Below are 27043 nucleotides of genomic sequence, written 5' to 3'. Positions count from 1 at the left end.
TGTATGGATGGATGAGTAGAACAATGGGGACAAAAACTAAATGAAAAATAGGGTGGGATGGGGGTGTATGATTTGGGTGTTCTTTTTTACTTTTATTTTTTATTCTTATTCTGATTCTTTCTGGTATAAGGAAAATGTTCAAAAATAGATTGGGGTGATGAATGCACAACTATATGATGGTACTGTGAATAGCTGATTGTACACCATGGATGACTGTATTGTATGTGAATATATCTCAATAAAACTGAATTAAAAAAAAAAAAAAAAGATTCCTCCTGCTATGAGAAGGTGCTATCTTTTCATGCTACCTTTTCAATTGCATCTCGCACCATGCCTCATGCTCACTCACTCGCTCTCTCAATGTTACCTTCTGAAAGTCTAATGTGTGCTGGCTCCTGCTGGGCACGGCATGGACCCAACATACGTGCTCCAGATTCCCCCCAACATACTCGGCTCCAGAGCACAGTAGGCGTCCCTCCCTCCATCCCTCTGTCATTCAATAAGCAGGTATTGCTGGGCACAAAGCACAGCCTCCACTCTCTGAGCACACAGTTGCCAGGGGAGATGGGTAAAGCAAGAATTGTGGCCCTCAGTAGGACACTCTCTGTGCCCTGATGGACATAGGCACAGGAGGCTGGGGTGAACAGAGGGGTCCTAATCCAGCCTGGAGAACAAGGGGGCAGGAAAGGCTCCCCAGAGCAGGTCCTGCCTGTGCCCAACCACCTATTCTCCTTCTCTCCAAGTCCACACCCCCCCATACCCACCTGAGTAATATCATTCCCTTCTTTCAAGGCCAGCATATGTGCCACCTCATGTGATGTTCTCCCTGCCCTCCCAAGCAAGACATGGTTCCATAGGTGTCCCTGAACTGTAGCATTTACTGTTTATGCAGTGGCCACATACTCCAATGCCCACAGAAGCCAGCTAGGCAGCTCAACTGGGGGTGCAAGACAAGTACAAGAACACAGGGTGTGCTGGGGCTGTGGGGAGCCAGGTGGCATGTGCCACTTCTAAAGTGCTGGCCTCCTGTGGCTGGATAAGGTTGCAGACCAAGTTTACTGGGATGCAAATATGGCAAACAAAGCTGGATTTTGTATATTATATATAATATATTATTTTATGTATTATATAATATTATTGTGCATCATGGTATATAATGTATATCATACTATACGTCTTCATTTAAAGCCCAGATTTTTACGTGAAATCTTCAAATTTTAAAAATTTGGCTTAAATATTTATAAATACTTCGTGGGCCAAAACAAACACATCTGAAGGTCAAATTAAGCCCTCAGACTAACTTCTGGACAATTCCATACATGTTACTCAACACTTACCAGGTCATAGCCCAGTGTTCCTTTCACATATGTATCTCATTCTTAATTAGGGGCCTTGAAGAGAATAACCATTTTTTACCCTGCTTCCAAGAGAGGGTCGCTGTGAGTCCTCAGAGCCTGTGGGGTAGGGACAAGGTGCTCTCCAGCCAGGCACTTACTTCTGACTGGCCTCCATCTCCAACAAGGCAGACAAAGCTGAGGTTCCTTTCTTCCCAACTGGGGGGCCAGCTGACTCGAGCGAGTGTGTGGAAATGGGTCCAGTCATCTGCAAGCCTTTCATGGTAGTCCCTTTCTACGGCAGAGAAGGGGAGACAAGGCCATCAACGCAAGGGAGTTCTCTCAGCTGACGCCCTTCTCAGCTCAGTGCATGCTCCTGCATCTGCTGCCGTTTAGATTCTGGGAATCCCATTAACAGAGTCCAGGCACACAGGCTCTCAGTATTCAGTAAATGACAGAAAACTGTTTTCACTGGAACTGAAGGTCCCTATTGCCCGCCGGACTCAAAATAAATTGCCTCCGATGCAGTTTACACACATTTTCTCAACATACCCTCATGAAAGCTATAGGAAGCAAGTCATCTTGTTCCTATTTTATGCAAGAAGGAACTGAGGCTCAGAGTGGTTAAGTTACTTACCCCAAACCCCGCTGAAGCTGGAATTCAAACTCCAGTTCCTGACTTCAAAACCACGATACAAGCTCCCCCAGAAATGTTTCTAATCATAAGTGATGCTGTGTACAAAAGGCAGCTGGTGTGGTGAAAAGAACACTGAATGTGAAGTTAAAAAAAAATAAAAACATGGCTGAAGATGGAACACTATTCAGCAGTTAAAAAGAATGAAGTATCAATATATGCAACAACTTGGATGACTCTCAAAGGCATTATGTTGAGTTAATGAAGGTAGCCTCAAAAGTTTACATGCCATATGATTCCATTTATATGACATTGAGGAAAGGCACAAGTATAGTGATAGACGACAGACTAGTGGCTGCCAGGGGTTAGAGATGAGGGGCATGGTGTAACGACAAAGGGTAGCATGAGGGAGTTTTTTAGAGATGATAGAACTAGCCTGTATCCTGATCATGGTGGTGGTTATATATATCTTTACATTTGTTAAAATTCATAGACTTATACCAAAAAAAGATTAATTTTATTATATGTTAATTAAAAAAAAATAAAGTAAACCAGGATTATGGCTGAATCCAGATCAGCCTCTTATTAGCTGAGTGTTGCCTGACATTTCCCATAATCCCATGAGCCTCAGTTTCCTCGCCAGATGGTGTATGATCAAAATGAATGCTCAAAGGTGCTATACAAGAGTAAGAAAGTATTACTGTTGTTACCCCTCCTGAACGAATTCCTACTCAGCAATTCAGCTGCACATTACATAAGCAGCCACGCTTGATATGTGGGTCCCATTGGGGAACCAAAAAAGAAGCTGTATCCTCAGGTAAAAAGGGGGGCTCTGGGCCACAGAACACTGCCCAGAAGCTGCCTGCCCCTCACCCCTTCCTTCGTCACTCTGCACTGAAGAACATGCTGTTTGGACTTAAAATAAGCATTAGGCAGCTGTGGAGTAGATAAGCTGGACAAAAGGAGGCCGCAAGACAGGAGGCAGATTCTGCAACCTTAACAGGTTCAAGCCCCAGGGGGCCCAAGGACCTTACCCGTATCATGCGATCTGAGCGATGTCGCCTGCGGATCCTGTTCAAGCCCTCCACGAAGCGGATGAAGCCATCCAGGAGCTGCCACTCCTCCTCGTCTGCCCGGGGCCTGTCCCCATAGATGTCACAGTGGGTTTCCCCCTCCGTGATACGCTTGGTGGTGGTGACACAGGCTGGCAGCAGCAGGAAGCGGGTCCTCCAGAACTTCAGAGACTCAATTAAGCTATGGAGGGCCAAAGGAAAAAAGGGGGTGTGAGAGAGAAAAAGTAGATAATAAAAGCATGCCCCAATGAATCTACCATCCCTACCCCCTCTCTGGAGATCATGTGTGTGTCCACCTTCCCAGGAGCACGTGCTGATTTGATGGCACATCACATGGCTTCATTTAAAACACAAGCTCTGAAGGAAGGCCACTAATGCTGCTTTTACTGTACATCCCAGAGATGTCAGAATGCTTCTGTGCACACAAGCCCAGGGATGTTATGAGCTTTTCTCACCACTATCATAACTCATGCCTAACAACTAGAAACAAGATACCACAAAGCTACCGGCCAAGCAGCGAGAAAAATCTTAAGAATGGGATCAGCACTGAACCAGCCCTTGAAAAGCACATCATCACTGAGTTTTTAGCCCCATGCAAGAGCAGATGTGCCTTTCTGTTCTTCCCATTTTTTTCTAAAATGTTCTCCCATCTTTTCTTTTGTAATGAGAAAAAAGGAGAGAAGAGTTAAAATGCACATATCCCCAAGGCAGCAAGGATAGAAAGCCAAAGCCTGCTCTCTGACCTGAAGTCCTCAGAGCCTGCAGAGCAGATATACTGATCAAGGTAATTCCACTTATACTCCTCCAGCCGCTCGTGTGAGAATTCCACCCAACAAGAGACGAACTCTGAGTCTGAATGGGAAGGGCAGAGGCTGTAGGTGTAGTGGATCTGGGCAGATTCATAAGGGTACCTGAAAAATAAAGGGCAGGCCCAGAAGTCCAAAGAGAATTTCTCCCATCATTTCCTCCTTTTCTGTCTTATAATACACCTGACAGCACCATCCTTGGTAATCAACCCTCAACTGCAGGAACCAACTCATTCCAGGGGACTGGAATCTCCTTGAACATCTTCATTCTCCTGTCTTCACATTCTTTATTTTTAATTGGCCTGTTACAAATCATGTTAACATTATAGTGGAACCAAATCACTTTTGAAAGTAGGTAAGCTGTAACACTAAAGTAATCCTAGAAAACAAAATAATAACTCCAAAACTACTCGACTTCCTCAGTCTGAACTGTGTTAAGTGGACAGTAACTAAAAACCTTAAATACCCAAGACTCACTTGGGAAGGTATCGCGTCACTGTGATGATCTTATCCTTCAGTGTCACTTTGTGGAAAGTTCTGCCCATACTCAGCCAGTACTGGTCCTCCTCCTCAGGGCGGTTTCGGGACACAAGGCCTAATAGAGAAAAACATCATTTCCTCTGCTTGGTTGAGGGTCATTCCTACAATAGGCATTCGGTCTCCCCCAGACAGATTCAGAAAAGGAAAAACAAGAAAGGCAATTCATTCATTCATTCTTCCTTCCTCCCTCTCTCCCTCTCATTTTTAAGATAGGGAATGTTTTATTAATGTTCACTGATTAAAATAAATGGACAGACACGTTGAATGAGTGAGTGTGCTGGTTTATAAATGTGCTCACCAAGTCTTTGAAACCATACTCTTCAAAAGATGGGGTTTAAATCCCTTCCCCTTGGATGTGGCTGGATTTAGTGTCTCCCTTTTAATGAACAGAACATGGGAGAACTGGTGCTACGTGATTTTGGAAATTAAGTCATAAACAGGTAAGCTTCTGCCTGGGGTATTCTCTCTCTTTTTGAGGGGAGCCCTCTGCCACAGTGTAGACAATCAAGAAGCTTGTGGAAGAGCTGAGGCCTCCCAAGAACAATCGGCATTAACTGGCTAGGCATGGGCAACCCTTTCACAGGGGTACCAGTTTCACAGAAAAAAGGTACTCCTGGTAAAAAAACAAAAAGTTCTGAAGTTGATAGATTTTTCTGTTGCTTAACCAGCCAGCAGTAGAACCTGGGATGCTGACATCACCTAGATGACATGCTCAGAGCTGAAGAGCCTGATGCCTCATCCTCTGAGAAGAGGCTGATGCCTCATTCATTCATTTCTGGAGTGAATGTTAATAGGCTAAGAGATGGACTGTGGAATAAAATGGAACTCTGCTTGTCTGCCTGACCCAGCCACAAGCTGCCCATCTGGCAGTAGAGGTCCTCATCCCAGGGCAGCAGCCAACCTGGTTTCCTGACTTAAGCCTCCCACTTCTCTCATGCGATGCCACACTTTGGTCTAAAAGAACCATTTGTCTGTCTGCTGCTATTTCCTTCCTGCAAACACTGGCTCATGTTGCTTCCTCTGCCTTCTCTTCCTAGGCCACCATCAAAATCCTATAGTCATTTCAGGTCACCGTCAAATGCCACCTCCTTCATTAGGCCTTCCCTGATGTCCCCCAATACAAGGTGATCATTCCTTCTATCAGACCTGATCAGCAGTCGGAATTCTGCCTGGTATGCAGTTCCTTATGGATGTGTCCCATACCCTTATATCTAAAAGTTCCAGGAGGCCAGGGCCCAAATCTTGTTCATCTTATATTTTCAGCAGCACATAATAAAGTGTCCTGTCCACAGCACGTATTAAAAAAAATACATGAATTGGGATAGGAGAAAATAATGAGGAAATAAGACAACTGCAAGATTCCAAGGGAGTACAACCAGAAAGATGGCATGCCTCATCCATGTGTTCCTGTGTTCTTGCCAAAAACATCTCATGGGCTGTCAGGAAGACAGTGTCATGGGACGATATGCAAAAGCATCTAGCATGTAATGAAGGTGTCAGGGATTGATTTAGGTGATGAATGTACAACTATGTAATGGTACTGTAAACAATCGAAAGTACAATTTGTTTTGTATGACTGCGTGGTATGTGAATATATCTCAATAAAATGATGATTTAAAAAAAAAAAAAAAAAAAAAAAGCATCTAGCATGGTGCCCTGACACCACATTCTAGATGTGGTGCTCCCCTAGTCCTGTTTTTGTCCTGCACAGCACTCTTCGCAATCTGTGATCAAATACATAACTGGTTTATTAGTTTAACGTCTGTCTCTCCCAGTAGAGTGCAAACTCCAAGGGCAGGACTGAGGCTGCTGTATTCACTATTGGAACAGGGCTTGGCTCATGTCGCTATTTGATAAATTGGCATGGAGTAAGTATCACAGGCTTGGTTATGATGGCGGCTTTTTCAGTAATTATAATAATAATGTTACCATTTCTGTAACTACAGAAACAAGAGGGATTAAATTTATCAAAGGAGAAAAAACGGCAGAAAGGGTACAGTTAGGCGAGTGGCCCCCAGCCCATCAGCCATGAAGTGAGGCTTGTGAAATCAGGCAGGAACAGAACTGGGCACTAGAGGAATTACAGACCTCCAAAGACACTAAAGGTGAATTCATTGCTGCTCTTGGAATAAAGAACGAAATCCTGCACACAGTCCTGTGAGGTGGTCTCCCAGCCGCTGTGGCCAGCTGTGGCTCAATCTGTGTTCCAATCACACCAGCCTTCTTTTTGGTGCCTAGAAAGAACTGAGATGCCTCCTGCTCCAGGGCTTTTGCCCATCCCAATCCCTCTGCCTGGCATGTTCTTCCCTGCTACTCCTGCCTCATCTCCCAACACTCTTCTCTCTATAACTCCTACACATTCTTTCAGGTCTCAACTCAAATATCTCTTCCTCAAGAAAGCCACCCCTGACACTCCAGATCCCGTATTAAATATTCTATTGGCCTCCCTGACATTTCCCTCACAGCCTTATCACAACATGCAAGTATTATTTCATGTTTGACTAATGCTATTTTTCACCACTTGGCTGTAAATCCTGAGGGCAGGGCCCATGGTCTATTTTGTTTACTGCCATAGTGCTAGTACCAAGCACAGACTAGGAGCTTCAAAAACATTATTGAATGAAGAAATGAATGAATTCATATATTTACTGACCCATATTGTTACATGCCAGGCGCTGTTATGCCAGGTTTCCATTATGGAGGATAAAAAGACAATTCTGAAATAGCCCTGGCCCTCAAAAAGTTACTATTGAGTAGAGTCTAGAACATGAACATAAAGTAAGGCGATAAATGTCACAAGAGGCCTTCAGACAATCCAGAGGGTCCAGAGCTTCATCTATAAACACAGGGCCTGGACTGACCACTAAGCTCCCTCTAACAGGTTCACACTTCTCTGATCCTCTGACCAGAGGAGCTTTAGTGAAGCCAGAGTTGAGCTGAGGTTTGGAGCTGGGTGATTAGGGATATGGGGGCCTCAATAGCAACAAGTAGGAAGGGAGGGTGGATGACAGTTCATCGACGGTTCCAGGAAGTTATCACTATCGCTGCTTCCTGGTTCCCAACACCCACTCTTCATTTCTCTTTGCTTGACTTATGTAGAAGAGCTGACCAGAGCCTGGTTTTCATGCCATCAGGGACAATGATTTTGTCACTTATTAGCCTCTGCCACTCACGGCTGATCCATTCTTGCTTCAAGTCACTCAGCTTCAGTGATAAACAAAAGAAAAGAACAAATGTAAACTTCAGGTTTATGTAACATCTGAGTACCTGCTGTGTGTCAGACATGGTGCTAGAAAAACTTGAATGCAAGTTTCTGGATTTAGAATATCCACTATGCACTTGGACAGCTCAGTCCCGGCTTAGCAGCATGCTATTCCTAGATGCTGTCCAAAGCAGACCGTAACCACTCCTGAACTTGGTCACATCCTCTTTCTTAAAAGGAGAGATGGAGACTAAAGAGAGCGTTTAAGATAAATTAGCATCTGATGGAGACTTTATTCCTCATGTAAAGTAAAATTTAGAAAAAACTGGCTGTTGAAAACAATCACTCCTGAATTTATCTATTCCTACCATCCTGAGAATCTGCTTCCACAAATGAAAAGAAAATCCATTTAGTAGAAAAGAAAAAACATAAGCCCAAGAAGAGAAACTCACCTCGGCTATAGAGTGGGCTGCTGCTCAGTGGTGGTGGGAGGGCAGGGGCAGGTCTTGGTGCCCTGGGCTGCACTATGATCTGATAGCCCTGCATGAGACGCTGGCAGATAAACTCTTCAAACACCTGCTGAGCTGACATCTGCACACCCTCCTCGTCCCTCCTAAAAACAAAGGCAATTGTTCACGTGGATGCTCAGAGTCCATGGTCCAGACTTTTCCTTTGCTTCATCCCCAAGAGCCATCCCTGATAACCGTGGTGGTTCATAAAACTAATGATTTGTAAACCAGCTTTGGGAGTAATGACAAGTTCAAAGAGGTGGAAAAAGAAGGCAAGTAACTCAGTGCTCAAATGGGTAATCTTAGAGAAGACTGGATTTGGTGCACCCAAAAGAATTGCGTTTGAAAATATCAGAAATGACCAATGAAGACATATTGTTAGAGTCATGTCAACAGAACTCTAAAGAAAACCATACAGTTCTTGCATCATAAGATTTCCTACATATAGAAAGAAAAACACAGATCTGAAAATTCAGGGTTGGGATGCATTTGCTTGGACATATCCAGAACCCTGACAAACAAGGATGAGGTGGTGGTGGGGTGGGTTCTTCTCTTTCCTCTGACACTGACCTGTCCATGTCCGTTTCTGGGAGGAGATCGTAACAGCCTTCTGTGTAGTCATTCTGCAGGCCCTGGCGGTCAGGGAAGTAGTCGGTGGTAAGGGGGAGGCATGCCGGAGTAGTGAGAGACTTCCAGTCCACTCCAACTGTGCAACAGAAGCCTGGCACTACAGGGGGAGCAGACAGTGTCAGAACTGCCTCGTGTAACAGGGAAAAGGTACAAGTGGTCGGTCATACAGCAGGTTTGGGATGTAGGGAGGAGAGGAGGGAGAAGGCGGAGGGAGGGTTTCACAGTGAAAGGTGATAAAATTGCCAGGATAGGGAGGGTAAAGAGGAAAGGAGGAGGTGGGGGGAGAAAGAGAGAGAAACAGAGTTTGTTAGACAATGTAGTGCACATGCTTATCCAATCCCATCATGCAAATGGGATGCACAGCTGATACTTTTAATTTTCTGCTGATCATAAGCTACAATGCCAGTGAGGTTATGATGCCAGTGAGGTTACCGCAGGGCAGGCATAGTTACATGTCGAAGCAAGTCAACATTCCAAGGGCAGATAAAAGGCTCAAGCTGGAGCCTCTTCCGAGGACGGCAGAGTGGCTGGGGTGGGGAAAGGAGAAGAGCTCAGCCTGATTTTGGAACAAACAGCAGCATACAGTAGCAGAAATAAGGAACCCATTCAGAATTGCAAAAATAAGTATCAGATCCAAAAGGGCAGGTGGAGAAATCAAGGAAAGTTACAAGGCCAGAACTTTGAGACACAGAGTTCAACAATCCAGAATTGAAAGCTGCAATCTGCAGTGTGGGCCCAACCACATGGATCTGTCCGGAACTGCCAGCTCTTCAGTTAAAGCCGCATTTCTCAAATTCCATACTGCTGACGCTTTGGGCCAGATAATTCTGCTGTGTCTCGTGCATCGTAGGGCATTGAGCAGCATCTGGCCTCTACCTATTGCCAATAGCAATGCCCAAGTTGTGAAAACCAAAAATGTCTCCAGATATTGCCACATGTTCCCTGGGAAGGGAGATGGAGGTGGGGCAAAATCATCCTAGTTGAGAATCACCAAGTTTAAAGTATTAGGGCAGTTATCTCTTAAAGTAATTTCAGTGAAGATTACCTTCCAAAGCTCTAGAAGAGGGAACAATAGGATGCCTTTGCCTCTGAGTCCTTAGTAGGATACTCATAGGCCTTACATTTGTTCTCTGCACTATGGCTCACAACTGGGTGTGGCACCCGTGGCCTCAATGCCCTGACAGTGCCTCCATGGAGAGAGGTGTGGCAGCAGCATCTCCCCTTCACACACATGGCCAAGCCCAATCTCTGAGAGGTTACACACGGTAGCAGTCAGGACCAGAAGACTCTCTTCTCATGGGTCTTTCTACCACACAGTGTGTGACAGAGACACACGACCCAGAACAAAAGACTCCCACTGAACCTAGAGTTTTAGGACAAGAAGAGAACTTGTGTGCTAAGTCAGAGCAGGAAATATGCCCTATGCTGCACCTTCGCCTAGGGCAAGATGATTTGACCTGAAGTAGATGTAACTCCATGGTCTGCACAGGTCTTGCTAACTTAATACTTCAAGGAGCTCAAAACATAGCCCAGGATAACCTAATTAATCATTCCAGTTTCTCTGCATAGAAGACGCGGGAGTGAGCTTATTCCTATCTCCCAGTTGTAACCAGAAGCAGAAGAAGAGACTTGATCTCAGCCACAACAGGGAAGCCGGAAACAGAAGAGAGCTGTATCTTTACTCGCTCTTAGATCATTCTGGACTTTATCAGCTTCCTGACCCTCAGATTAGACAAACCTTTTAGAAATGTTTTCTACTGGGCACACAACAAGATACAGAGGATCCAAATGTCTGGTTTTAAAAATCACATGGTGAGAAGGGCTCCTGATTCTTTGTTTAATGATTCTCTGTCTCTGGCAACAGAATGCAACCTCTTTTCCAACTCTTAGCATCATCTGGCCCTACAAAGGTGGTCTCCAAGGAAGCCCCACCTCACAACCACAAAATTAACAATGATAAACACAGGTAACAAAATCCAGTGCTGGGGATGCAGAGAAATAGGTTCATCTATTCATTGCTGGAAGTTTTCTGGGAAATATTCAATCTGGGAACTATACTTTGGGAACTATATTTGAAGGACCTGAATCAAAAGAAAAAACACACCCACTGCACCATGCATTATACCTGCCTTATATGTTGTAGCTAAAACTGGAAATCATCCAAACAGTCACCAACAGGAAAATGATTATTCAGTTCAGGATATAGTAATATGGTCAAAATTGCGATCAATAATGACATATGTGAAGAACCCGAAAAATTATGAAAAGATTATTATGTTAATCATATGTGGGGACAAATAGACTCACTGATGGATATGCACTGGTCACAGCTAAGTAAAATAACATCTTTCAGGTGGTGGGAATTTTTCCTGTTCTTTTGTTATTGAAGCTATTTACATGTTCTCTTACTGCACAGCTATTTCAACAGGCAAAGAAGATCAAAACAAATGTAACCAAGTCAAATATTTTCAACTACTGGTAGGTAAAACAGCTCCAGTTCTTCCTACCACTTCTTTCTGACTTCCCCCAAGCCATCATTAGGCATTTAAGGGCTAAGTTCCCAGCTCTGGACAGGCAAGAGGGGCTTATGGGAGTTCTGTTACTCTTGCCTGGAATCCCATTCAGGAGCAGGTCATCAGTCACTCCACTTTCACTTTCTGTCGGAGAGGCCTAAGGACCAGTCCTCCCCCACCACCTCACCTTCCCATACCCGAAATGCAGGACTTAGAACACTCTCTTCCCACAGAGCTGATTATTGCTTCCTCACACTCTGACTCCCCCTCGCCTCCTCCCCCCACCTTCCCAGTCAGCCGTCCCCTCTTACTTGGGTCTGGAGAGGTAGAGACATTGTCCTCTAGGGAATCCTTATTCTGGGTCCTAGGATTCATACCTGTGGAAAGATGAAAAGAGCTTGTATTAACGAGTCTCATTCTAAGAAAAAAAAAGGTCTGAACAGTTATGGTTGAAAAAGGCCCAAAGTGCAAATTCTGTGCTAAGTATTTCAAATACCACCAAAGAATCAAAGAAAAACGAGCAGCCTAAAATTTGGGAATGAGGCAGAAGTTTACTCTGAGATTCTTCAATCCCATTGTTTGCCCAGTGAGATCTTCAGCATACACATACACAAAGGCATTCCACCACTTATTTAAAGAAAATGGATATATTTCAAAGTCACTTAACTAATTAGAGCAATCTTTAGCAAATATAACATGACTTATTTAAATTTAATCCACTCAACAGACATCCTTATCTTCTGGAATTTTCTTCCCCAAATCATGGCCTTCTAGAATGTAAGATAGGAACTTCTTTGCAGAAACAGAAAAACAATCATCAAATTCATAAGAAAGGGAAAGGGATCCCAATTGTCATAACCATCTTGAAAAAGAAGAACAAAGTTGGAAGACTCACACTTCCTGATTTTAAAAAGTATTACAAAGCTACAATAATCAAAACCATGCGGTACTGCTGCAAGGACAAATATATAGACTAGTGGAACAGAACTAAGAGTTCAAAGACCTAAATATAAGAACTAAAACTATAAAACTCCAGAAGAAAACCAAGGGAAACATCTTCAGGACCTGTGTTAGGCAGTTACACCAAAAGCACGAGCAATGAAAAGAAAAAAATAAATAGGTCTACATCAAAATTAAAAACTTTTGTGCATCAAAGGACTTCATTATAAAAGTAAAAAGACAAATCAACAGAAAGGGAGAAAATATTTGGAAACCATATATCCAGAATTTATAAAGAATGTCTACAACTCAACAGCAAATAGACACTGTACCCAATTAAAAGATGGGAAAAAGACCTGAATAAACACTTCTCTAAGGAAAATATACAGATGGCAAATAATCTCATGAAAAGATGCTCAAAGTCATTAGTTACCAGGGAAATGCAAATCAAAACCACAATAAGATAACATCTCACACCTACTGGAATGGCTACTACCAAAAAATGGGAAATAACTGCTGAAGAAGATGTGAAGAAATAGGAACACTAGAAACACTGTTAGTGGGAATGTATAATGTGAAAAACAGTATGGCAATTCCTCAGTAAATTAAGTATAGAATTACCATATGATCCAGCAATCCCACTGCTAGGTACATCCCCAAAAGATTTGAAAGTAAGGACTCAGACATCTGCACACCAATGTTCATAGCAGCATTATCCACAACTGCCAAAAGGTGGAATCAAACCAAGTGTCCATCAACAGATGAGTGGATAAACAAAATGTGATTTAACCTTAAGTATAATGGAGTATTATTCAGCCGTGAAAAGAAGTGAAGGGCTGGAACATACCTCAACATGAATGAACCTTTAAGACATCACATTGAGAGAAATAAGCCAGACACAAATGGACAAATATTGTATGATTTCTCTTATATGAAATACTTAAAATACGCAAATTCACAGAAAGCAGAACAGTGGCTACCAGGGGTAGTATGGTCTGCGCCAGGGTGGCGGTGGGGGGACCAGGAAGGGAAGTTATTGCTAAATGAGTATGAGTTTGGTCTAGGATGATGAAAATAGTCTGGAAACAATGGTGAAAGTTACACAGTTTTGTCAATGTACTGAATGTCAAAGAATTATCTACTTAAAATGATTTTTATGTTATATATATTTTGCCACAAATAAAAATAAATGAATTAATTATTTTTTAAAATGTTACCTGATATCTGTCAATAGCCAAAAAGCCATTTGGAGCTAAATTTTCTGAGTAAGTCATCTTGGCTGAGAACACCCACTTTCACACAAACACAAAGCATGTTTATCAACTATTAATGAGGCAGATTTTCTAGTTCAGCCTGAGAACTGGTATGAAGGCAATTACAAAATTGGTATTCCCAAAACATCCTGAGCAAGATAATAATTAAATATGTAATTTCCCAGGTTGACAATCTTAAGGAGATAATGCTTATTTGGATGCTATGTTTAAGGATTAGATCTTTTTTTCAAAGTTGGTTATTTTATTTTATATTGACAACTTAGTATTTTTTGGGGGAAAAAAAGAAATAGAAAAGTCAATTCAAACTTGGTCTAAATGACAAATGAAATTCTTACACAGTCCAAATTATAATTGTGTGAAAAACTTTCAAGTTCATGGAGGAAAATGATAAAAGTGTTCTCAGGACAAGTTTGGTTTCTAGGCAAAAAGTAGATCTGTGCATTTCTAATGGATACAGGCACATTCAAAACCACCAGCCTTTTGTGTCATCACCCTCACCCCCCACCCCCAATAATTTTTTTTTTTTTTTTTCTGTGTAACACAGTTTAATGCTAGTCAGGTAGGCTATATAAAAAATTCAATCAGCAATGGTTTAACAATTTACTAATAAAGTCTTTTTTTTTTATTTTTTAATCTTCATTTTATTGAGATATATTCACATACCACACAGTCATACAAAACAAATCGTACATTCGATTGTTCACAGTACCATTACATAGTTGTACATTCATCACCTAAATCAATCCCTGACACCTTCATTAGCACACACACAAAAATAACAAGAATAATAATTAAAGTGAAAAAGAGCAATTGAAGTAAAAAAGAACACTGGGTACCTTTGTCTGTTTGTTTGTTTGTTTCCTTCCCCTATTTTTCTACTCATCCATCCATAAACTAGACAAAGTGGAGTGTGGTCCTTATGGCTTTCCCAATCCCATTGTCACCCCTCATAAGCTACATTTTTATACAATTGTCTTCGAGATTCATGGGTTCTGGGTTGTAGTTTGACAGTTTCAGGTATCCACCACCAGCTACCCCAATTCTTTAGAACCTAAAAACGGTTCTCTAAATTGTGCGTAAGAGTGCCCACCAGAGGGACCTCTCGGCTCCTTTTGGAATCTCTCTGCCACTGAAGCTTATTTCATTTCCTTTCACATCCCCCTTTTGGTCAAGAAGATGTTCTCCGTCCCACGATGCCAGGTCTACATTCCTCCCCGGGAGTCATATTCCACGTTACCAGGGAGATTCACTCCCCTGGGTGTCTGATCCCATGTAGGGGGGAGGGCAGTGATTTCACCCTTCAAGTTGGCTTAGCTAGAGAGAGACGGCCACATCTGAGCAACAAAGAGGCATTCGGGAGGAGGCTCTTAGGCACAATTACAGGGAGGCCTAGCCTCTCCTTTGCAGCAACCATCTTCCCAAGGGTAAAACCTATGGTAGAGGGCTCAACCCATCAAACCACCAGTCCCCTATGTCTGCGGTCATGTTAGCAACCATCGAGGTGGGGTAGGCCAATACCCCTCCATTCTCCACAGGCTCCTCAAGGGGGTACTACATATTTTTTTCCTTGTTTTGTTTTTTTTTTAACTTTTTTTTTCTTTTTTAAATCAACTGTATGGAAAAAAAATTAAAAACAAACAAACAAAAAAACAAACATATAATAAAAGAACATTTCAAAGAGACCATAACAAGGAAGAAAAAGACAACTAACCTAAGATAACTGCTTTACTTCCAACCTGTTCCTACTTTACCTCAAGAAAGTTACCTAATATAGCAACATTTCTCTGAACTTGTTCCTACTATATCCATCAGAAATTAACAGACCATAGTCATTCCTGGGCATCCCCAGAACGTTAAATAGCTTATCTGTTCTTCTTGGATTATTGTTCCCCCTTCCTTAATTGCTCTCTATCACTAGTTCCCTTACATTCTACATTATAAACCATTCGTTTTACATTTCTCAAAGTTCACATTAGTGGTAGCATATAATATTTCTCTTTTTGTGCCTGGCTTATTTCGCTCAGCATTATGTCTTCAAGGTTCACCCATGTTGTCATATGTTTCACGAGATCATTCCTTCTTACTGCTGTGTAGTATTCCATCCTGTGTATATACCACATTTTATTTATTCACTCATCTGTTGAAGGACATTTGGGTTGTTTCCATCTGTTGGCAATTGTGAATAATGCTGCTATGAACATTGGCGTGCAGATATCTGTTCGTGTCACTGCTTTCCGATCTTCCGGGTACATAACGAGAAGTGCAATCGCTGGATCGAATGGTAACTCTATATCTAGTTTTCTAAGGAACTGCCAGACTGACTTCCAGAGTGGCTGAACCATTACACAGTCCCACCAACAATGAATAAGAGTTCCAATTTCTCCACATCTCCTCCAGCATTTGTAGTTTCCTGTTTGTTTAATGGCAGCCACTCTAACCGGTGTTAGATGCTATCTCATTGTGGTCTTAATTTGCATCTCTCTAATAGATAGTGTGTTGAACATTTTTTCATGTGTTTCTTGGCCATTTATATTTCCTCTTCAGAGAACTGTCTTTTCATATCTTTTGCCCATTTTATAATTGGGCTGTCTGTACTATCATCATTGAGTTGTAGGATTTCTTTATATATGCAAGATATCAGTCTTTTGTCAGATACATGGTTTCCAAAACTTTTTTCCCATTGAGTTGGCTGCCTCTTTACCTTTTTGAGAAATTCCTTTGAGGTGCAGAAACTTCTAAGCTTGAGGAGTTCCCATTTATCTATTTTCTCTTTTGTTGCTTGTGCTTTGGGTGTAAAGTCTAGGAAGTGGCCGCCTAATACAAGGTCTTGAAGATGTTTTCCTACATTATCTTCTAGGAGTTTTATGGTACTTTCTTTTATATTGAGATCTTTGGTCCATTTTGAGTTAATTTTTGTGTAGGGTGTGAAGTAGGGGTCCTCTTTCATTCTTTTGGATATGGATATCCAACTCTCCCAGCCCCATTGCTGAAAAGACCATTATGACTCAGTTCAGTGACTTTGGAGGCCTTATCAAAGATCAGTCGGCCATAGATCTGAGGGTCTATCTCTGAATTCTCAATTCGATTCCATTGATCTATATGTCTATCTTTGTGCCAGTACCATGCTGTTTTGACCACTGTGGCTTTATAATAAGCTTCAAAGTCAGGGAGTGTAAGTCCTCCCACTTCATTTTTCTTTTTTAGAGTGTCTTTAGCAATTCGAGGCATCTTCCCTTTCCAAATAAATTTGATAACCAGCTTTTCCAAGTCTGCAAAGTAGGTTGTTGGAATTTTGATTGGGATTGCATTGAATCCGTAGATGTGTTTGGGTAGAATTGACATCTTAATGGCATTTAGCCTTCCTATCCATGAACATGGAATATTTTTGCATCTTTTAAGGTCCCCTTCTATTTCTTTTAGTAGAGTCATGTAGTTTTCTTTGTATAGCTCTTTTACATCTTTGGCTAAGTTTATTCCTAGGTACTTGATTTTTTTAGTTGCTATTGAAAATGGTATCTTTTTTTGAGTGTCTCTTCAGTTTGTTCATTTCTAGCATATAGAAACATTACTGACTTATGTGCATTAATCTTGTATCCCACTACTTTGCTAAATTTGTTTATTAGCTCTAGTAGCTGTATCGTCGATTTCTCAGGGTTTTCCAGATATAAGATCATATCATCTGCAAACAATGACAGTTTTACTTCTTCTTTACCAATTTGGATGCCTTTTATTTCTGTCTTGCCGGATTGCCCTGGCTAGCACTTCCAGCACAATGTTGAATAACAGTGGTGACAGCAGGCATCCTTGTCTTGTTCCTGATCTTAGAGGGAAGGCTTTCAGTCTCTCACCATTGAGTACTATGCTGGCTGTGGGTTTTCCATATATGCTCTTTATCATATTGAGGAAGTTTCCTTCAATTCCTACCTTTTGAAGTGTTTTTATCAAAAACGGATGTTGGATTTTGTCAAATGCTTTTTCAGCATCTATTGAGATGATCATTTGATTTTTCCCTTTTGAATTTTTAATGTGTTGTAATACGTTGATTGATTTTCTTATGTTGAACCATCCTTGCATGCCTGGAATGAACCCCACTTGGTCATGGTGTATGATTTTTTAAATGTGTCTCTGGATTCGATTTGCAAGTATTTTGTTGAGGATTTTTGCATCTATATTCATTAGGGAGACTGGCCGGTAGTTTTCCTTTTTTGTAGCATCTTTGCCTGGTTTTGGTATTAGATTGATGTTAGCTTCATAAAATGAGTTAGGTAGTGTTCCATTTTCTTCAATGTTTTGAAAGAGTTTGAGTAAGATTGGTGTCAGTTCTTTGTGGAAAGTTTGGTAGAATTCCCCTGTGAAGCTATCTGGCCCTGGGCATTTATTTGTGGGAAGATTTTTGATGACTGATTGGATCTCTTTGCTTGTGATGGGTTGGTTGAGGTCTTCTATTTCTTCTCTGGTCACTCTAGGTTGTTCATATGTTTCCAGGAAATTGTCCATTCCCTCTACATTATCCAGCTTGTTGCCATACAGTTGTTCATAGTATCCTCTTATAATTTTTTAAATTTCTTCAGGATCTGCAGTTATGTCACCTTTTTCATTCATTATTTTGTTTATATGGGTCTTCTCTCTTTTTGATTTTGTCAGTCTACTAGGGGCTTGTCAATCTTGTTGATCTTCTCAAAGAACCAACTTTTGGTGATATTTATTCTCTCTATTGTTTTTTTGTTCTCTATGTCATTCATTTCTGCTTTAATCCTTGTTATTTCTTTTCTTCTACTTGGTTTAGGATTGGTTTGCTGTTCATTTTCTAGCTTCTTCAGTTGATCCATTAGTTCTTTGATTTTGGCTCTTTCTTCCTTTTTAATATGTGCGTTTAGTGCTATAAATTTCCCCCTCAGCACTGCTTTTGCTGCATCCCATAGGTTTTGGTATGTTGTGTTCTCATTTTCATTTGTCTCTATATATTTAGCAATTTCTCTTGCTATTTCTTCCTTAACCCACTGATTGTTTAGGAGTGTGTTGTTTAACCTCCAGGTATTTGTGAATTTTCTAAGTCTCTGATGGTTATTGACTTCTAATTGTATTCCATTGTGGTCAGAGAATGTGCTTTGAATAATTTCAATCTTTTTAAATTTATCGAGGCTTGTTTTATGTCCCAGCATATGATCTATTCTGGAGAAAGTTCCGTGAGCACTAGAAAAGTATGTGTATCCTGGTGATTTGGGATGTAATGTCCTGTATATGTCTGTTAAATCCAATTCATTTATCAGATTGTTTAGGTTTTCAATTTCCTTATTGGTCTTCTGTCTGGTTGATCTATCTATAGCAGAGAGTGATGTGCTGAAGTCTCCCACAATTATTGTGGAAACATCAATTGCTTCGTTTAGTTTTGCCAGTGTTTCTCTCATGTATTTTGTGGCACCTTGATTGGGTGCATAGACATTTACGATTGTTATTTCTTCTTGTTGAATTGCCCCTTTTATTAGTATGTAGTGGCCTTCTTTGTCTCTCAAAACATCCCTGCATTTGAAGTCTATTTTATCTGAGATTAATATTGCTACACCTGCTTTCTTTTGGCTGTAGCTGGCATGAAATTTTTTCCATCCTTTCACTTTCAATTTCTTTGTGTCCCTCTGTCTACGATGAGTCTCTTGTATGCAACATATTGATGGTTCATTTTTTTTTTGATCTATTCTGTGAATCTATATCTTTTAATTGGGGGGTTTAATCCATTTACATTCAACGTTATAACCATGAAGGCATTTCTTGAATCAGCCATCTTATCCTTTGGTTTATGTTTGTCATGTTTTTCCCCTCTCTCTATTAATATCCTTTATTGTACCCGTACCGAAACTCCTTTAGTACTGAACCTTTCTCCAAGTCTCTCTGTCCTTTCTTTGTTTCTCTGTCTGTAGGGCTTTCTTTAGTATCTCCAGTATGGCAGGTCCCTTGTTAGCAAATTCTCTCAGCATTTGTTTGTCTGTGAAAAATTTAAGCTCTCCCTCAAATTTGAAGGAGAGCTTTGCTGGATAAAGGATTCTTGGTTGGAAATTTTTCTCATTCAGAATTTTAAATATATCATGCCACTGCCTTCTCGCCTCCATGGTGGCTGCTGAATAGTCACTACTTAGTCTTATGCTGTTTCCTTTGTATGTGGTGAATTGCTTTTCTCTTGCTGCTTTCAGAACTTGCTCTTTCTCTTCAGTGCTTGACAGTGTGATCAGAATATGTCTCGGAGTGGGTTTATTTGGATTTATTCTATTTGGAGTTCGCTGAGCATTTATGATTTGTGTATTTATGTTGTTTAGAAGATGTGGGAAGTTTTCCCCAACAATTTCTTTGAATACTCTTCCTAGACCTTTACCCTTTTCTTTCCCTTCTGGAACACCAATGAGTCTTATATTAGGACGTTTTATATTATCTATCATATCCCTGAGGTCCGTTTCGATTTTTTCAATTTGTTTCCCCATTCTTTCTTTTATGCTTTCATTTTCCATTCTGTCATCTTCGAGGTCACTGATTCGTTGTTCAACTTCCTCTAGTCTTGTACTATGAGTGTCCAGAATCTTTTTAATGTGGTCAACAGTTTCTTTAATTTCCATAAGATCATCAATTTTTTTATTTAGTCTTGCAATGTCTTCTTTATGCTCTTCTAGGGTCTTCTTGATATCCTTTGTATTCTGTACTATGGTCTCATTGTTCATCTTTAGTTCTTTGAGTAGCTGCTCTAGGTGCTGTGTCTCTTCTGATCTTTTGGTTTGGGTGCTTGGGCTTGGGTTATCCATATCGTCTGGTTTTTTCATATGCTTTATAATTTTCTGTTGTTTTTGACCTCTTGGCATTTGCTGAACTTGATAGGGTTCTTTTAGGATTTGTAGACCAATTGAAGTCCTTATCTCTAATTTATCAGATCTACAGCTTCGTGGAGTACACTTTCTCTAACTAACCAGCAGGTGGCGCCCACGAGCCACCTGTTCTCCACAAGCCAGTTCTCCCCTGCTTTGCCTTTGTGGTGAGTGGGGGAGTGAGTCTTGTGGGGTCCAATTGGTGTACCAAGCTTGCGTGAGTAGTTGGTGTTGCCCGCCCTGTATATGGGGAGTGTTTCTGGGCAGTCAGGGAGGGGGGGTGGCTCTAACAATCAAATCTCCCTGGTGATCCTGGAGTTTTAAAGCTGCTGCAATAGTCTAATCCTTCAGTTCAGTGCTGCCAGTTTGTCTCTGCCACTGACCCACAAGTCCTTGGTATTGGCGTATGGCTCCTGAGACTTGCAAGTGGGTCCGTCTTCCAGGCCATGCACCCCCTGGTCCTTTGTTGAGGGATGACTGTGCTATGTCACAGGTGAGTGCCGTCCCCCCAGGGCAGTTATGGGCTGCTGGGCTGTGTAAGGAGGCTCCCAGTCTGCTGAAAGGATGGCTGAATGTGGCTTTGTTAATTCACACTGCTCCACCTTCCCAACTCTGGGACAATCAGCTGAGGTTGCAGGAAGGCTTATGTCCATGCCCAGTTTTGTGGTGTATGCCTGTTATCTGAAGCACTTCCGTCACACTGGGTTGTCTGGGCTATGGGGCTGGCGATGGGCAGGAGTGTTTCCTGTCTATCAGGATGATGGCTGTGAGCGGATACCCCCCTTTTCTTGGGGAGATGTGGTGTTTAGTGAATTTTCTCAGCCACTGGATTATTGCCTTTTATCTCAGAGCTCTCTTAGTTCTGCTCTTGTCTTGACCTGCCCAAATTGCAAGTCTTTGAAGCTTTCTGTATTGGGCTTCTTAGAGTAATTGTTTTAGAAAAAAGAAAAAAGGATAAAAAAAAAAAACAAAAAAAAACGGCCCTCCTCACAGATCTAACGGGTTATTGAAATGCTAAGAGACAAAGCAATTAGGGCCATTAAGGAAAGGTCCACAGGGCAGAGAGATCAGCTTTTTTTCAGGATTTGCATATAAGCCTCAGGGCCTGAGTTCTGCCCTTCCCCTTTCTATGTTCACCAGAACTCCAAAAATCCTCTGCTTTTATTTTGTAGTTTTTTGTGTTGTTTTTTTTTCTATGCCTGCCTCCTCTCTGCTGGGCTGGCTGCTCTCAGATTCTCTGGTGTCTGGTCTCAGTCTATCTATGGTTGGAGTTTGGATCAGTAGAATGAGTTTCCGATAAGGTCTGCCACTGCAGTTCTCCCTCCTCCTTCCTGGAGCTGACAGCCCCTCCTCCCACGGGACTGAGCCTGGCAGGGAGGGGTGTGGGTCCCCTGGCCACAAAAACTTACAGATTTTGCTGATCTCAGCAGTTCCATGTTTTCATGAGTGTTGTATGAAGTATGCCCAAAGTCAGATTGCTCTGTGGTGTCCAGTCCACGCAGTTCCTGGCTTTCTACCTACTTTCCTGGAGGAGTAACTAAAACATACAGCTCACCAGTCCGCCGTCTTGCCCCGCCTCCCCAATAATTTTATTTTAAGGAGAGAGCAATTTAAAAAAATAAAAGAAAGAAATATATTTTAAGGGCTGGTTTCTAGGAAGCTACTTAATACAGTTTCCTTGTAATCCAAGCCCAAAATACCACCTCTTCCAGCTCTTCCTTTGAGGCTTTACTTTCAGTCAATAGACTCACTGTTGGTATATGAAGACCTCAAATAACCTGAGATGGTGGGGGTGAGACCTCATGGTTGGTCAGTTTTGCCTCTACCCAACATTTGGGAATGAAACCTCGTTCTCAATGTTCAATTCCAGATGCCTAACTTAGGGAGCCAATGCTGAGAAGAGTCACCTCAGTTCTGTCTCTTTTGACAGCTGTTCAGAGTCAAGAAGTCTATATTCCCTGGTTGTTAATTTCAAGGCCATATATTTTGGGGATATACCTAGCAGTGGGATTGCTGGATCATATAGTAATTCTATACTTAATTTTCTGAGGAACTGCCATACTGCTTTTCACATTATACATTCCCACTAATAATGTTTCTAATGTTCCTATTTCTTCACATCTTCTTCAGCAGATGTGAAGAGCCGGGTTCAGGCCCACATTCAGAAGCCTGTGCCCAAGACAAGTTGTTTCTCCTTTCTGGGCTACAGAGATGACACTTAGCTATAAAATCCAACCTGGCTTGGATGAAAGACTCTGAAGGTCCAGTCTTCCAATGTGAATGTGCTGATTTACTTGTTACCTCAGCTCTTAGGCCAAAGCTACCTCACACACCTAATGCTCAAAGACCATGTTGCAGGATTCTGAGTTTTTTTCTTTTTCAGAATTATCTAGAGCACTTCCATCTGGTGTCCAGTTAAAGAAAGAGAGGGTCAAAAGCTATTTATCCAAGCCAATCAACTACCTGGCTCCTGCTGGGCAACATGGTGAAAAATATGTAAACTGCAGCTCTGAGGCCCCTGCCAACAACAATTCAAAAAAGCTGCAAGGCAATGAGGGAAACCCAGAGATACCACTCACTGTGAAATCACGACTCACATGTGAATCATGTCCAAATGCAAGAGAAAATCTGAGTCATGCCTGAGTACATGCAGATGGTGTAAACCATCAAGCCTGGGGAGGGGAAGGTGGGGTCACAGATGAGGTTTTCCTGTTTCTTTTCTGTTTTCTTAATGAATGAGATGTTAACTAGTTGTTTATTTATACCCCACCCAAAACAAGGACTCACCATGATAAACTTGCCCTTAACAAACCTGACCTACTTTTGATCCTGACAACAACTCTGTGGGACAAGCAGTGGGGTGAGGACCTTTATGCCCACCACCCAGATGAAGAACCTGAGGCTCCAAAGGCCAGCAAGGAGCAGGCCTGGGACTTTGGACCAGGCCTTTTTCATCACAGTGCACTCCCTCTTCTAGCATTGTCATAATTTAGCAGGGACCAGGTGTTCAAACTGCAGAGTAGCACCGACACCACTCAGTCAAGCTCCCTGGAAGAAGGTTTTCTTTTCATCAGCGGGAGCAGCTTCAAAGAGAATCCCAAACGAACAATGAGCCAGAGCTCCCGAGGTCAGCACACTTGGTGTCATAATCAGTTTTGTTTCTTTTCAGCATAGTGTCCAGATTTTTTTTTTGCATCTTCTCAGCATAGTGCCTAGAATTCAAGAAGTATTTCTGGAATGGGTGAATTTGAAGAAAGCAAACCACATTCTATGGAGATTGAGCATGGCTTGAAAGGAAAGCCACTTCAAAACTAAGCAAGGGGATCACACTCCCTTTATCTAGTGTATAGATGGTTGAGTAGAAAAATAGGGACAAAAAACTAAATGAAAAATAGGGCAGGGGTGGTGTTTTGGGTGTTCTTTACTTTTTTTTTTATTCTTATTTTTACTTTTTCTGATACAAGGAAAATGTTCAAAAAATAGATTGGGATGATGAATGCACAACTATACGATGGTACTGTGAACAATTGATTGTATACTTTGGATAACAGTATGGTATCTGAATATGTCTCAATAAAATTGAATTTTAAAAAAAAGAGCAAGTTACAAAAAAAAAAAAAAAAAAGAAGGGCACCACAAGGAATCCTTGTAGTGAAGGAAATATTCTGTATCTTGACTGTATCAATGTCAAAATCCTGCTTGTGATGTCGCACTATTGCTTTACATGTTGTTACCATTGGAAAAACTGGGTGAAGGATACACAGGATATCTATGTATTATTTTTTTTTACAACTGCATGTGAATCTACAATTATCTCAAAATAAAAAGTTCAGTTTTTAAAAAAAAGGAGAAAAAAAAAAAAACAAGCAAGGTACAAACAAAAACAACAACAGTAAAAAGCAAGGTAGAAAAAGACTATTCAAGCCTTTGAGGAAAAGACTCCAGTAAATTGTTCTACAAGTTATATGGGAGAGAAGAAAAGCATTAGAGGAAAAATAAAATCATTCCACAGTAGAGAGAAATGCTAACCTCAGAAGGCTTTTAGCATTCATTCAACTACCTAATATGTGCCAGGAACTGCTTTATGTTCTAGAGACAAAACATGAGCAAAATAAAAATCCCTGCCCTCATGGGGCTTATAAAAAAAATCATAAAAATTTAAAATTTAGTATGTGAGGTGGTGAGAAGTGTTATGAAGAACTAATAGGCAGGGATGAAGGGTGGGAAGTGCTGGGTAGGGCGTGGCAATCCAGGTAAGAATATGAAGGAAGTGAGAGAGCAAGCTGTGGAAAGGGTGGCCACATAATTTATCATCCAATCCCGGATACCTTTGAGAGAGAGAAAGGTGACACCATTAATAATTACATGGTATAGCATACTCAAATCAGGGCTGTCCCAGGAAAACCTGGTCAGATGATCACCTTAGCCATGAAGCTCTCTGGAATAAGAGCATTCTCGCAGAGGGGACAGCAAGAGATAGGCCCTGAGATTCAGAGTGTGCCTGATAGGTCTGGGGAACCACTAGAGTGAAGTGAGAGGGGGGAATAAGAGATGAGGTCTGAGAGTGAGGGGCTACATGACACAAGGGGCTTTATCAGCTACATTAGCCTTTGGCTTCTACTCTAAGAGAGATGGGGAGCCCATGGAGGGTTTTGCACAGACAAATGTCACCATCTGACTTCTATTTTAGAAGGATTGCCTTGAATTGCTGTAAGAATAAATTATATGGGAGGGCAAGAGAGGAAGTCAAGAGACCAGTTAGGTGGCTACTGAGACAATACAGGCAAAAGATGATGGTACCTTGGACCAGTATAGGCCTGGTAGAGGTGATAAGATATGATCAGACTCAATATATCCTAAAGATAGATCTGTCAGGATGGGCTCATTAATTGGTTATTGCATGTGGTAATAACAATCATAATGATTTAACTAATTTATCTCTGCCAGTTAGCATAATTTATCAGGTAGCTTAGGGTCAAAGACCCCATGTAAGGTCAATTCCCCCATTAATTGGTTATTGAATGTAGTAATAACAATCATAATGATTTAACTAATTTATCTCTGTCAGTTAGCATAATTTATAAGGCAGCTTGGGGTCAAAGACCCCATGTAAGGTCAATTCCCCCATGTGAGTACAATTCCAATTCCCATGTGAGTCCAATGGTACAGACCATCTCCTGAGGATGGCTGACCCCTTTGAAAACACATGCTATTGGTCATATGGGAACAGTGCAAGGATCTACATCACCATGACTAGAAAAATAACCCAGAGAGCCTATACCTTCTATAAACATTCTAGAACATATTTATGCAAGTGAACACTCACATACCAATTAAATGGAATAATGTGGATTGTTCAAATGCTTCTCACATATGGCAGCTTGGTCTTGGAAGTACAAATTCATTTGTCAATTTGGAGAGACACTGGTTAAAGATAAACTCTTTCAGTCTAGTGGGGAGACAGACATGACAACAAACAGTGGGATCATGATGTGCCAAGTTATACAACTGAGATGCACATGGAGCTGTGTGAGATCATGCCTAACATCTTCCGAGAGGGCACGGAGATGAGAGGGAAGCCACGAAGGAGGGCTTCAAAGAGAAGGTACTATTGGAGCTGAAACATAAAGACCAAGTGGATGTTTGCCAGGCAGAGACAAGAATTGAAGACAGGGAAGAAGAGTATTCCATACAGTGGCACTAGTCCATGCAAAGGAATTTGAGGATCAAGTTCTTCAGAGCAATGGTTGGAATACAAAATATGCAGATAAACAATAATGATGATGAAGGCAGCTACCATTTGAGCTACCACATGCCAGGCCCTGTTCTGAACACTTGATGTGGCTTAGCACCTTTAACATTCACAATAATCCTCCTCGCAGACAGGGAAACATAGAGCTTAAGTAACTGGCCCAAGGGCCTTGCAGCTGGTTAGAGAGTAGCCAGGACTCACATCCTGAGATGCTGGAACTTGTACTCTCTCCATACACAGTGCTACGTGAAAGTGGAGGCAGTAGAAGACACAAAGGCAGGCAGGAGCCAGATGATGCCTGACATTAGAAGCCACAGGGAGCCAGTGAAAGGTTTGACAAGTGGGGGGTGGGGAAGGAGTGGGTGCTCAAACTTGCATTTGGAAATATCTCCTCAGTGACAGCATGGAAAATGAATCAGAGGGGACAAGAACAGAGCAGAAAGATAATCTGGAAGGCTACTGCAATAATCCTGGCCAGAAACAATAGGGGTCTAAACAAAAGCAATGGCAGTGAGAACGGAGATGACAGCCCAGAGTCAGAAGAAAAAGGGAACAGAAGAGGAAGGGCAGTTTGGGGAACAGGGAGAATTAATCTGAGTTGTTAAAACATGAAGGATGAGGTACTTGGGGAATATCCAAGTGGAGAGGTCCATTGGGTAGACGGATCTACAGCCAGGAGCTCAAAAGGGAGAAGGCTGAGCCTGAGATTCAGGTTGCAGCAAATGTTTTTCCAATATGTGTGTGCTAGAGAATCCTCAGCTCAGAGAATGCCAAGATAGTGCATCATTTAAGGATCTTCCACAGCCATCCTCAAATAAGGATTCTTTGAAAGTGCTCTCTTTCCCCCAGGGTAGATTTAAAAAATTTTAAAGACTCACCTTCTGGGGAATCATCTGGTCTACCTGAGCTACCCCATGCCCAGAACCACCCTAGGACTATCCTGAGGAGCTCCCAGTACTGCTATCACACTAACCTATAATTCCCCTTGCTTC

At 41.7% G+C, this 27043-nt stretch overlaps 1 protein-coding gene across 12 annotated transcripts in view; it reads right to left on the bottom strand.

Annotated features, from left to right (window-relative positions):
* The window catches only part of DEPDC5 (DEP domain containing 5, GATOR1 subcomplex subunit), a 150387-nt gene that overhangs the window by 56108 nt on the left and 67236 nt on the right, over positions 1–27043 (bottom strand). For 9 of the 12 annotated variants that reach the window (XM_037817380.1, XM_037817381.1, XM_037817379.1 and 6 more), the window contains 7 exons: positions 11553–11618; positions 8669–8852; positions 8042–8202; positions 4325–4442; positions 3785–3952; positions 3003–3222; positions 1496–1629 (listed from right to left, as the gene is read on the bottom strand). In XM_037817380.1, coding sequence (XP_037673308.1) covers positions 1496–1629; positions 3003–3222; positions 3785–3952; positions 4325–4442; positions 8042–8202; positions 8669–8852; positions 11553–11618 — 1051 coding nt within the window. The remainder of the gene's footprint in view (positions 1–1495; positions 1630–3002; positions 3223–3784; positions 3953–4324; positions 4443–8041; positions 8203–8668; positions 8853–11552; positions 11619–27043) is intronic. The other 3 variants (XM_037817384.1, XM_037817383.1, XM_037817386.1) reach the window with 1 other exon arrangement.

Source organism: Choloepus didactylus, chromosome 23 (genome assembly GCF_015220235.1).
Source record: "Choloepus didactylus isolate mChoDid1 chromosome 23, mChoDid1.pri, whole genome shotgun sequence".
NCBI lineage: Eukaryota > Metazoa > Chordata > Mammalia > Pilosa > Megalonychidae > Choloepus > Choloepus didactylus.
The sequence above is the reverse complement of the archived record's forward strand: the minus strand, read 5'-3'. Positions and strand labels throughout refer to the sequence as shown.